The sequence below is a fragment of the Myotis brandtii genome, unplaced genomic scaffold (genome assembly GCF_000412655.1).
Source record: "Myotis brandtii unplaced genomic scaffold, ASM41265v1 scaffold49, whole genome shotgun sequence".
Taxonomy (NCBI): Eukaryota; Metazoa; Chordata; class Mammalia; order Chiroptera; family Vespertilionidae; genus Myotis; species Myotis brandtii.
In genome coordinates this window covers 5,497,381-5,511,174 of record NW_005368707.1, presented here as the reverse complement: position 1 = coordinate 5,511,174, position 13,794 = coordinate 5,497,381, and the positions used below count along the sequence as shown (strand labels likewise).

The 13,794-nt window shown below is 39.5% G+C and overlaps 1 protein-coding gene across 2 annotated transcripts in view; it reads left to right on the top strand.

The window, feature by feature from the left end:
- Positions 1-415: 415 nt before the first annotated feature.
- FAM188A (family with sequence similarity 188, member A) overlaps positions 416-13,794 on the top strand; it is a 142,606-nt gene continuing 129,227 nt past the window's right edge. Inside the window, exon 1 of one of the 2 annotated variants that reach the window (XM_014547986.1) lies at positions 416-974. In XM_014547986.1, coding sequence (XP_014403472.1) covers positions 881-974 — 94 coding nt within the window. In that variant the 5' untranslated portion in view covers positions 416-880. The remainder of the gene's footprint in view (positions 975-13,794) is intronic. The other variant, XM_005876564.2, reaches the window with a different exon arrangement.

Here is a 13,794-nt window from a genome sequence, read left to right as displayed (position 1 = left end):
CGAACTCATTTTTTTTGGTTGATTTTTCTTTGTTAAATGGCATTTAAATATATAAAATAAATATCAAAAATATAAGTCTTTGTTTTACTATGGTTGCAAATATCAAAAAAATTCTGTATGTGACACGGCACCAGAGTTAAGTTAGGGTTTTTCAAAATGCTGACACGCCGAGCTCAAAAGGTTCGCCATCACTGCCCTAGGGCTTGGACTTAGCCTCCAGCTAAGACCACAGCAGTGTGCAGAGGAAGCGTCCAGGATTTCAGAAAAATGGCAGCGCCCAGGGATGTGGCGTGCCTGCCAATACCAGAGCTTCCACTCTGCCGCGGCGGGTGTGGCTCAGTCTGCTGGAGCATCCTTTTACACCAAAAGGTGGCGGGCTCCATTCCCCGCGGGGCACATACCCAGGTTTCGGGCTCCTCCCCGGTCAGGTGCATGAGGGGGCCACCCATTCATGTTTGTCTCTTACAGCGACGTCCATGTCTCTCTCTCTCCCTTCCTCCCTGTAAAATAAAAACACCTCGGGCCAGGGACTGAGCTCTGGATGACCAGCGGCTTCCACAGAGGTCCGCACCTCTTTCCACGCCCACTTCCGCTTCCGGGGAGGTGACTCCCGGGTTCCTGGGTGTGGTGGGGTGGGAGCGAGAGAGGAGCCGGAAGTGGGTGGTTCGGTACTTCCGGTACGGGAAACTTAGCTGCCGCTGGAGCGGGCTTGACAGGCGCAGTCCCTGCATGCAGGTCTTTCTCCTTTCGCCGGCCTCGCGTCTAAGCTTCCAGCGGCTTTGGCTCTGCCGTCCCGCAACTCCTGTCTCCGGAGCCGCCCCTTCCCCATGTTCCGGGGCGGGAGTCCTGAAAGCCAAGACCCGTTCGCCGGTACCCCATCATGTCCGAACAGACTAAAGAGCTGGTGGAGCTGGTGTGGGGCACCAAGAGCAGTCCCGGTCTCTCTGACACCATCTTCTGCCGCTGGACACAAGGTACCCGGGTCGGGCTCCCACTTCCAGCGCCGCCTCCTTTGCTCTGGGTCCGGCCGTGACGCTTCTCGCGCGCCCCGCACTCTGTCCCAATTCCCACGCCCCGCTCAGGAACTGGACTTGCTAGAAACGCCCCGCCTGCCCTGGAGGGAGAGGTGGAGGAGGAGAATGGTTACATTAAAGCCCGAAGCGCCTCCGCCGCTCCCGGGACTGCCCTGCGGCTGGAGAGGAGAAGGGGTGGCTGCTGGGCTGCGGTGACACCGAGGTGTGCCCTGCGCCCGGGGGTCAGTGTCCCGAGAAGGGCTGTGGTCGCCTGAATCGTGGGCACCTAACAAGGCTGTATGCTATTGGCGTTTGGTCTGATTTTAAAGGGAGGGGAGTCCCCTGTAAAGTAGAATGGCTAATCCCAAAAGCAGTTTTGTTGTTTGTGTTTTAATTATGTGGTTAGGCATGGTACTCACTACATAAAGACAGTGTTGGTTGCTACAAAGTGTTTTCTTCACCCAAAGTATCTCCGGTTTTGAGATGGTTTAGTATCAGTTACAGTTAAAAAGGTATATAAATCATAGCATTTCCAGTGGCAGTCTAATTACCCAGTCAAGATTTTGAGTTATATAAGAAGTTTTATTGATAATATGAATAATACTGAAATAACAATCACATTTATTAAATTTATGCACTGTGCCAGGCCCTTCATTAGGCACTTTATACCTAATTCTTAAGTTTTAGTACTATAACACAACGGACACATCACTTAAGGTGACTTAAGGCTGGCGAAGTTAAGTGAGGTTAAGAGCATAGTCTTTTGTTAGTAAGGTATCAGTAATGTAGGTGTGTATGTAAAACAGGCCAATAAATAATAGCTATTTATAACTATTATTATTAAAGCTTTTTTTAGAGAATACCTGTTCTCAAAGGATTTGGAGGAATTTTAGCATAGTAAATCTGTCCCTACTTCATAATGTGTATTCTGTAATATAAATTCAGGTATAAGTAAACCTTTCTGCCTCCCAGATATTTATCTTTTAACAGCTGGTAAAAATTAGGATAATAATGTATTATCATCAGGTTATTTAGTCTATCACTATTTTTTGCAGATGAGTCATGAAGGAAGGGTAAATGACCAGGCCAAAGTTGCACACAAATTGATAGAAATTGGGAGTGAATTTATGTGTAATTAGTTTGGCTCTTTTTACACATTTGCTTAAGTCATGTAACTAATATTTTCTGAAAGTTTGGACACCCACATTTGCAAATTTTATTTTGAAAACATACTTTCCACTTTGATTTATTTATTCTAATTGTGAACAGCTGTAAAGTACACAAGACTGTGGAGGATTAAGAAACTTTTACTTCCCCTGGAATTAGCCAACATTAATTAAACATTTACAGTGTAGAAAAAGATAATATTCAGCTTCATTTATATTAATACTATAATGTAGATTCAAGGAGAATTAAGAGAGGCAGTTCTTGTAATGGTTAAGAGCAGGCTTTGGAATAGGCATACTTGAGTTCTTGGTTTAAGCTATTCTTTAACTTATTTAAGCCTCAGTTTTCTTCTCTGTAAAATGCAGATAATAGAAGTGTCAATCTTATAGGGTTGTTGTGAGGATTAAAGACATGTAACTATACTTACGCGCTTAGCACAGTACCTGACATATAGTAAATACTCAGAAAATGGTAGCTTAATTTAAAAAGTGTTTGGTTGTAGAGTAAGGCAAAGATCTCTCTCTGGTAGGCACTTGACAATTACAAGAAATTATTATTTATTTGATGGATAATCATTATTTAAAATAGAACTTTATAATGACATTCTAATGCTCTGCCATCTTGTAATCAACCTAAGTTCCTTAACAAGATTCATTCAGTCAATACCATTTCAAAATAAAGAATTTATTTATTTTTTGGCTTTTTAGAGAGTGCAGTTATATTGTGTATATGTAATTCTTCAAGGTCTTACATTGATCAAGGTTTCAGGCAATCAAATACGTGTTTTTAAGTTTGCACCTCTGAATCAGAAGGATGTTGTTACTGGTTTTGCTATATTAACTGTTTTATTCAATTTATTCATTCTTAGAGACAGAAACCATTGTGAACAATTGCTGTGGCAGTCATTTGGGATTATGGGACTAGGCACAAGAGACACTGCTCTGCTGTACTTGCCTTACTGCATTCATAATGTGACATTAACTTTGGCTTTAATTCAGTCTGTAACTGTGCTTTGAATTGGCAACTGTAATCTCAATAGTCAGTTGGAAGCAAGTTATAGGTGCCAGTAGTTTGGAGTAAATATTTATAAGATTATCTAGGGATATTTCATTTATGAAACTATATTGATTGGTCATGTTAAATTGTTGTTGTTTTTTAAATCCTCACTTGAGGATATATTTTTACTGATTTTAGAGAGAGAGGATGGGTGGGATATATATATCACTTGGTTGCCTTCTATATGTGCCTCACCTGGGGATGGAACCCACAAGCTAGGTATGTGCCCTGACCAGGATTTGGACCCACAACTTTATGGGAGGGTGCCCCAATAGAGCAGGCTTTGGAATAGGCATACTTGAGTTCTAGGGCAGGTCTTATTAAATTCTTTTGATGTGTTAAAACAGTAAGCTGTAGGAGTTTACATAGTACAAAGTCTCGCCCCCTACCCCCCTGTCTTAATTGACTTGGCATTTTTAGATAATATGTTAAACAACAAGCCTCAAGAGTGGCACATAGTTGTTGTTTTTTAAAAATCATTTGGCAGTTGTAGATAATTCTCTCCTCTCCTGCAATTCCTTTTTTTTCCTTCTTTTAAAGAGTAGAGTTTTGGGGAGTTTGCCAGTTTTTATTTTAAAGGAAAAAGTCACATAATTTAAGGGTTTCAAGTTTTTTAACTTGGAAAATTATTCTCGCCTGCCTGCTCTCCTTCTACTTAGTTGAGGAAAAGCATATATTTTTCTACCTCCTTATTCATAAGCATCATTTATTCTCCTCTCCCTTCTTCCCACAAACTACAAGTGTTCCAAGCCTCTGCAGCTTAGATTTAGTAGGGTGGGAGAGAAGACAAATAATAAATATAGCAAAAATTAAGTATATATAATAGTTAGAAGGTAAAGAAATAGGGAGTTATGGAATGGCGTAGCCTGGATAGGCCTCATTTGAAGATGAGATTTGAGCAAACACTTTAAGTAACTGAGTTAGTAACGCAGATAACTGAAAACAAAAAACAAACAAACCAAAAAAACAAAACCCCACAAAAAATAAACAAACCCAATGTTCCGGGCAGGGAGAATGGCCATTATAAAATACTTAATACAGAATATTCCTGGCTTTTTGTTCAAGGAACAGGAAGGAGGTTAGTTTGGCGGAAGAGGGAATGAGGGAAGGAGAGAGTAATAAAAGATGAGGCAAGAAAGAATATGTCCCAAATTATATAAGGCTTTATAGGCCATTTTAAGCTTTGGCTGTTATTCAGAATGCAATGAAAGGTCATTGAAAGACATAGAGCAAAGGAAAGACATATGGGACAATTTTTTAAAGGATTGGTCAGACTGCTGTGTTTGAGGATAGACTATAGTAGATTGAATGAGACAACAACTTATCTCAAATGAGAGATAATTGTGGTAATCCAGGGGCTTTGGACCAGGTTATTAGTAGTGGAGATGGTAAGAAGTAGTCAGATTGATCACATCCCAGCTGAACCAAAATAAAAGTTATCTAGATCGAACAGAAGCAAATATTAATCTCATTATAAATGAAAACATTTTGACTTATTGGAATTTTTTTTTAAATTTACATTCTTTGTTTGGAATTTGTTTATTTTAGTATTGATTGTCTAGCTCATTGTTTGGTAAACATTTTCTGTCAAGGCGAATGTCTTTATTAACTAACTCATCTCTGCCATTGCTGCAAAAGCAGCCCTAGATAATATGGGTGTGGCCATGTTCTAACGCTGCATTTACAAAAACAGCCTGATCTAGATTATAAACTGAAAAACCATTTTCCCCCTTTTTAGCCCCCTTTCTCCAGATTTTATTATGGTTTCACATAAGGATTAGCCAGAAAGGGAGAAACCCAGTTTTGCTATTTATAACAATTCAGTGGTATGGTGGGTTTTTTTGGGGGGGGTGGTGGGGAGATGGCGGGGGAGGTCTAGTTAATTGAAATGAGAATTTTGGACTTGCAGTCAAGGACAATTTTTATTACATAATATAAAAAAAATGAGATTTAACAAATAACTTAGGAAAACTTAGGGATTAGTTAAGATATAAGTATAAAATATATTTAGGAAATAATACATTTGGATTCAAATTCCAAAATATAGTTGGATGCTTATTATAAAGTGATTTAACATTTTACCAAAGTTATAAAATGATACACAAGTATCATTAATTTTTTTTCCAAAGTGAGGATAAGTTAAAACTGTGGATCATATCATTTTAGAGATTTTTGTTGCTGTTGGAAGCCTTTTATTTCTCTAAATTATAGATTTTTTCATTCTCCAACATACCTAAATTATTATTCATCTAAAATCCAACTTTTTAAAACTCAGTTTGTAATTTTATATGATAGTTTGTTTCTTAGTCTTTTGAATATATAATCTGTTTTTTAGTTCATAATATCTTATATTTGTATTATGATTTACAGTTTTTAAAAATCTTATTTAATCCTTGCAACTATCCTGAGAGCTAGCAAAGGATATATGTAGTTATCATTTCTATAGATGAGGAAACTAAGGCCTGGTGCAGATGTGACTCAACCAATATCATGTAACTTGTAATGACAAGCCATGTCTTCCTGTGGCCTTTTGTTTACATGGAAGACTGGAAAGGTAGAGGCAGTAATTGTCAAACTGGTTTGAATAGTGTATATTACATAGTAAGTCATATGAAAATAAGAGACTGGAAAATTCAGAAGTTCATGGCTGAGATTTAAGTTAGTTGTGAGTTAGAAGACTGATAAAGACTTCTATGTCTGCAGTACAATGGAATGTGATACAAAATGGAATATTTAGGATCAGAAGTTTTTGATGGCTATTTCTAATGTAATCAGAAAAAAAACAGCCATTTTATGATAAATTAATTCCATTTAAAACTAGGAAATAATTTGATAGAGAACAAATGACAAGAAAAATAACTATGTCCTTAAAAATTCAAACTCAAGTGAAACCTTGTAAAAGGAGAAACCTGCTTAGCATAGTCTTGTTTTAGGGTAGAATACTTAATTTTTATTTAGCTGACTTCATTTCATTTTAAGCTCCAATAACCTTTGTTTATTATCATTTAACACACTCAAATATATGTACTGTAATTAAACAGAATTTGGCATAAAGCAGATCTGCCTAGAATTTTCTCCATGGGGTTTTTATATCTAAAGTACAAAAGCAACTCACTATAATACAGTTTAAACTATAAGCCCCACCCATGGTTCTTGAAAAATGCATTACATTATTAGTAATTTTATGGAAGGCAAGAATATAAACCCATTACTGATTTATATTTCTTACATATCCTGAAAGTTTGACAGAGCCTAATTTTGCTTTTGAACATAGGCCCAACACGAGGGACTCTTTCCTTATTCCCAGTAAGGGAAGAATTAGACAAATAGTGGAGGCCTCTGGCTTCACCTCTTTTTCCTAGGTTAGACCTCAGATTTGGTTGTCTTAACATGAAAACCAGCACCATTTCATTTGTCCTTCTTAAAATTTCCCCATCTGCCTTACCTCTTTCCAGTCCTCCATTTGGCCTATCATCTACTTCTCCCAGGCTACTGTGTATTGCTAGAAAAAATTGTGGCCAGCAAGAGTACAAATGTAGTAATCAGACCTTAGCTGAGCCCTCAATGTTTCTCTTAGTTCTGTATACTTGCTAGCTTTTATGTTTTTCAAAATTAAAATTCGCCTCTTTTATTTCCCTTTCTCTTAATGAGTAGCATCTCTTTATCTAAATATTTTACTTAGAAGCCAGCTAAGAGTTATTTCTCCTGGGTCAGTGGCTGTCAACTTTTTTGAACTCAGGGCCCCTTTACACTCTAAAAATTATTTGGGATTTCAGTATGAAAAAAGAAAAATTAGTGAGACCTGTGGCATTGTTCTACATTTTTGCAGATTTCTTTAATGTCTAGCTCATCAGAAGAAACTGGATTCTCCCCCTTGCTTCTCCATTTAGTCTGCTGCAATATGTTGTTTTGGTTGAAGTGCATGCAGAAAATCCAGCCTCACACAGATACATAGTTGCTAAGGTAGGGGTATTGTAATAGCTTTTTCAGACAATTATGGATATTCTTCTTTGATAATACACTACTATAAGTGGTAGTTTCTTAGAGGTTAGTTGCAATACAGAATCTGAAGCCATATCTGTAAACTTTTTGTGCTCTGTTAAATTGAAATCCATTGTTTGGTCTTGTACTTTGAATGGATCTTTTACCCATACATTAGTTTCTAACAGCATGCATTGGTCATTTGGAAATTATTGGTCCATTGGTTTACACAGAGCTTTCAAATGTTAACACATTTCATTATATTATATCAAAGGTCACATTTATTATTATAACTACTGATCTCATTAGAGAATGAGTATTGAGAAGCTGTGAAGCTGACAGTGGTGGACTTTAGTTATTGTTTGAAACCTTGAAATGTTATCAGTGGCAAAAATAATCAGTTATTTTCCTTGAATTATCAGGCTTACTTCATTTGTGAGAAATTGTCTGCCAAATACTCATGTCTGAATAATTGTAGTTTGTCAGCAGTACCTCAAAGTAAAAACAGGGCTCCACAATAAATCAGATCAGCCTGCAGTTCAAACAATTGTTCATGAGCTTTTCTTTGAGACAGCTATCAACCTTAGTATAGCAGTAGGGCTTTATGGGTAGTTTCATTTTGTCACATAGAATATTTTTTAAATGGGCATTGTATTCATGGTCAAGATTTAATAAAATTAGTAGTTTTTACTGCATCAGTAAGGACATGTTTAAATTAGCTTTCTCTGTGTGTTTGAGAGCATATGGTAGTGTTTATTAGAGCAATGACTGCTGGTATAGCTCAATGTCACTGCCTTGATGTGTGTTTAAGGCACCGGCAGTTTAACTCAGTATTGCTTTTGCACCATTACTGTGAATGAAAAGGGCAAGGAATGTATTGGTATTGCCATGAAAATGATGTTAACCTCTAGCAGATCAGCCAAAAGGGTCTTTGACTTCCAGAGCTCTGTAGACCATACTTTATCCACAGCTAGCACCACCTCACCACTTTCTCAGCTCTTTCAGGACTTAGAATCCTTAAACTTCTTCTTTCCCACATAATCATTCTTTTCATTTTTTTAAAACTCAGCCCTTTAGTTTATAAAAATACAGTGGGGCCTTGATTTACGAGTTTAATTCGTTCCGTGACGGAGCTCGTAACTCAAATTACTCGTATGTCACATAAAGTGACTCAGCCCTTTAGTTTATAAAAATACAGTGGGGCCTTGATTTACGAGTTTAATTCGTTCCGTGACGGAGCTCGTAACTCAAATTACTCGTATGTCAAATCATAAAGTGAACGAGTGAGACACGTGATGCTGGGCTGATGTGGCGTTCCCTGTGACGTTCGCTGTGCCAACTAGCAGTGGGGTATCTGAAGCTGGCTCGTAACCCGAATTTTAGCTCGCAACTCAAAGCAAAAAATTGGCCCAGAGACGGCTCGTATCTCGAAAAACTCGTTAGTTGGGACACTCGTAAGTCAAGGCCCCACTGTAATTATTCTTTATCCAGCTATCCTTCACACTGTCATCCTTTTCCCCTTTACTTGTTTAACAAGTAGTTTGCATTTACTGTTTCTCCTTGTATTCTGAATCACACCATAACTCTTTAAAATAGGGCTACTCTCCCCAGTGCTCTAAATTTATTTTTTTAGTATTCCCAGTGACATGCGTAATTCAGTTTTGTAATTTATGTTTTAACTCAGCAGCATTTGTACTGATTGACTAGTCTTTGCTTCCTGATTTTTCCCTTCTAGGACCTCAGTGTATTTTTCTCTTACCTTTTGAATCATTGTCAATCTCATTTCTGACTCACACTCTGTTCACTTTTGGTTCTTAACTTCATTATCTTTGTTCTTCATGTTCTTATTCATTTTAACTGTCAAGTTGATGTTTCAAATTGCTATCTTTAATCCTAACTCCCTATCCCATGATCCAGACCTATAATTCCCATCCATTCTGAATGTTGCCAAATGGTTGTCTTATATTTTTGAGACTTAACTTGACATGCCTAGAAACAAACTCCCATTATCTTCCCTCCCAAAACTTCAACAATAATTTGCTGAGCATTAACTATATGACATAGTAGGAAAACAGTGGTCAGTGGAACAGACAAGCTACCTATAAGGCAAGAAATTTAATAAACAAGTAACCAACAGTGTAATTACAGAATATGTGGAGTAAGTACTGGTTGTGCTGAGATGGTAGGAGAGATCTACTTAGATAGGTTTGTCAGAGAATATATATCTGAGGAGTTAATACCTAAATTGAGTCCTTGAGAATGAGAAGGTTTCAGCTATATGAAGAGAAAAGGAGAAAGAATATTTCATGCAGAGGGAATAGCAAACATCAAGGCCCCAGGTAAAGACCTTGGGATGTTCTAAGGGCCTAATGCCTCTGTAGATGATGAAAGTAAGAGTGAACTAAGGGAAGGTTGGATTGATTGATCATACATTGTCTTTAGGTCATAAAAAGGAGTTTGCATTTCATTCTTATTTTTTTTGTTGGTTTTTTTTTCTATGCATTTCATTCTAATTGCAGTGAGAAACCTTTGAAATATTTTAAGCAGGCTGTGACAAAATTACATTTCCATTTCGAAAATATTCCTCTGGTAACTATGGTGAACCCTTGTTGAGGGTGGGGGTGGGGTGGAATGGAGAGATCTGATTGGGAATTCTTCACAGTATTCTAGGTGAGAAAGAGATGATGGTGGTTTGAACCTGAAGGTAGACTAGAGATGTGATAGAAGTGGACAGACAGAAGGTATGTTTTGGAGCCTTGAACTAAGAGGATCTTATCGTAAGGTGAAGCCTAAAGGTCAAGTCGGAGTTTTATCAGAGAAAGGATTAGCATATATTTCAAGCCAAGGGAACGTGTTCAAAGCGTAAGAAACCAGAAAGAAAATTGATATTTGAGGACCTGAAAGAAGCTGAGCATGCTTGGAGTCTTAAGAGAGAGCGTGGAAAAGGATGAGGTAGGAGACATATCCAGAAGCCAGATCACACAGGACCATGTTAAAGTGTTTAGAGTTTGTCTATGTCTGCACTAAATCCTGGGAGTAGATGAGTTACCCTGGGAGAATGTGTAGAGTGAAAAGAACATAGATTCTAAAGCCAACACCTGAGGAACATTAGCATTTAAAAGGAGTTGATCAAGGAGACTGAGAAGAAATAGAACAGTTTGGAGAAAAAGGAACCAATAAAGCCAAGGGACAAAAGGTTTTTAAGAAGTCAGTGGTGCCCCAGCCGGTTTTGCTCAGTGGATAGAGTGTAGGCCTGCGGATGAAAGGGTGCCAGGTTTGATTCTGGTCAAGGGCACATGCCTGGGTTGCAGGCTCAATCTCCAGGAGGGGGTGTACAGGAAGCAGCCAATCAATGATTCTCTCTCATTGATGTTTCTCTCCCTCCCTCTCCCTCTCTGAGATCAATGAAAAAAAAAAAAAAAAAGAAGTCAGTGGTCAACACTTCCAATGATTTTCTGGGAGATTAAAAAAAGAAAAGACTTGAAGAAATAGCTTTTATTGGTCAGTTTCTGAGGGGAGGGAGTATCAGTTTGATTATTTGATCAGACCTAACAGTGAGAATGAGTTTGTGTAGCCACAGGCTGAAATCAGATTATTGTGGATTAAGTCAATTGTGAGATAAGGAAATTTAGACAGTGCATATAGACAACTAAGTGGGCTTTGATAGAGTGATTGGTGATTAAAATCTTTGGTGAAATGTCTTATTTTTTTTATGGTCAAATGAGTTTTTAAGTTAAAACTTTAATTTTTTAGAGCAGTTTTAGGTTCACAGCAAAATTGTGGGGAAGGTACAGAGATTTCCCATATACCCCTTGCTCCCACAATAATATGCATAGCCATCCCTATTATCAGTATCCTCTACTAGAGTGGTGGGTACCTTTGTTACAATTGATAAAGCTATATTGATACATAATTATCATCCAAAGTCCATACTTTACATTAGGGTTCACTCTTGGTGTTCTACATTTTATGGGTCTTAACAAATGTAAATGACATGCCAACATTGTGGTATCATAGTGTTGTAGGCGGTAGGAATAGCACCAGGTATTATACTAGTGGGGTCAGACCAAACCTGGGTTTAGCAACCTCAGTACTTGGGTTCTGGCTAGGAAAGAATTCAAAGTCCAGACCCAAACTGTAAGAGAACATTTATTGGGTAAATTAAAGAGGTAGAAATAGTGATTCCTAGAAGGAGTGGTCTTAGGAAACAAGTTATAGAGGTAAAGGAAGGGCCCTTGGAGCTTGGGAGTGAGGAAGCTAATGGTAAAGTGCCTGAGTCAAGGAGGAGGAGGGGGAAGGAAAAGGGAAAGGCGCAGGAGTGTTCCCTGGAGAGAGAGCACACTGAGTCCTCCATCCTAAGTGTTTTTAAGGGTAGAGATTTTAGGAGGGGGGGAGGGGTGTCCCAGGAGAAGATCTCAATGTAATATTCAGCCGTTTTCTAGGTGTGTTCTTTCAGGGTTGTGGTCTCCACTGATTGATTGGTTGACACCAGGGCAGGTGGTCCTTATTCAATGCAGCTGGTCCTGAGGTTGGTTTTGTTGAAACTGAGGCATAGATGTTATCTCTAGGGAGGAAGAAAGGTCAGGGGGTCCAAACTGCTTGACCAGCAATATGCTAGGGGAGGAAAAGTCACTGGGGGCAAGGTCCCACCCTACAATTGATTGCCCTTTGCTGGGCACCTGGCCCATGGTCCTTGCTCTGCTCAAGTCTGTCTAATTGCCTACAACAATAGTATTTTCAGTGGCTTAAAAATCCTCTGTGCTTCACCTATTCATCTCACATCTCTCCCTTCTCCTACCCACTGGCAATCACAGATCTTTTTATTGTCTCCATAGTTTAGTTGGAATTATACACTGTATGTAGCCTTTTCACTTTGTTTTCTTTTATGTAATAATACGCATTTAAGGTTTCTTCATGTCTTTTCACAGCTTGCAAGCTCATTTCCTTTTTTTCATATTTTACAAAGAATTTTATTTATTTATTATTTTATTGTCTAAAGTTTTACATATGTCTCCTTTTCCCCCAATTGACCACCCCCTCATTTCCTTTTAACACCGAATAATATTCTATTGTCCAGATGTATCACAATTTATCTGTTCACCTTTTGAAAGATATCTTGGCTGCCTCCAAGTTTTGGCAAGTATAAATAGAGGTGTTATAAACATCTGTTTGCAGGTTTTTTGTTGTGGACATATGTTTTCAACTCCTTTGGGCAAATGCCAAGGAGTTTTTGGTGAATCTGAAGGTGTTTTTGTTCTTAAATATATGATACACATATAAATACTGTTTTCAAGAGATTAAATGGTAAAGAGAGAGGAAGTGGGTTGGGATGGGATCCTCTACATCTACAATTAAAAAAAATATATTTTATTGATTTTTTTTTACAGAGAGGAAAGGAGAGGGATAGAGAGTTGGAAACATCAATGAGAGAGAAACATCAATCAGCTGCCTCCTGCACACCCCCTACTGGGGATGTGCCCGCAACCAAGGTACATGCCCTTGACTGGAATCGAACCTGGATCTTCAGTGTGCAGGCCGACGCTCTATTCACTGAGCCAAACCAGTTAGGGCTACATCAACAATTTTTAACCTTTTTTATCACATGGCACACATAAACTCATTACTAAAATTCTGCAGCACACCACAAAATACATTTTTGCCGGGCCGGTCTGACCAAAAAAAAAGTATAATTTCTGATTGATTTACAAAAATAAAAATAATAATTACCTACCCTTTTTTGCTCCAAAGTGATTTTTTAAAAAATCAGGTGTCTATACTTGTACATAAAGATTTCTGGTATCATACCAAGAATTAACCAATCAGATGTAACCTTATTATGCAAAGTGACCAATAAGATTATATGACCTATCCTTTCTAATAAAGAGGGAATATGCTAATTGACTGCCCTGCCCTCAAAGATGGCGGTGCCACACAGCCACAAGATGGCGGGGCCCCGTCCCCTCAGTCCTGCTGGGGCAGCAGCCGTGCCTGCCTCCAAAGTCCCCCAGTCCCCTCAGTCCCCTCAGTCCCCCTGACACCCAGGGCTGGCCCAAGGCGCAGGCAAGCCTCGGATGGCGGCTGCCCAGCCACACAGGGCCGCCCGAGGCTCAGATAACCAGGGCCGGCCGAGGTTTGCGCTGCCAGCAGTGGCAGCAACAGAGGTGTGATGGGGCGTCACCTTCGCTCCTGAAGGCTCCTGGACTGTGAGAGGGGTCAGGCTGGGCTAAGATATGCCCCTCTCTAATGCACCGGGCCTCTAGTGTGTGTGTGTGTGTGTGTGTGTGTGTAGAGCACCAGAGGCCCGGTGCACAAAAATTTGTGCACTCATGGGGGTCCCTCAGCCCGGCCTATGCCCTCTTGCAGTCTGGGACCCCTCGGAGGATGTCCACCTGCTGGCTTAGGCCCTCTCCCTGGGGGATCGGGCCCAAGCTGGCAGTCAGACATCCCTCTGGCAGCCCGGCAGCCCTTGGGGGATGTCCACTTGCCAGCGGGGAGCAGACCTAAGCTGCAGTCGGACATCCTTAGCGCTGCTGAGGAGGCAGGAGAGGCTCCCACCACCACTGCTGTACTGGCAGCC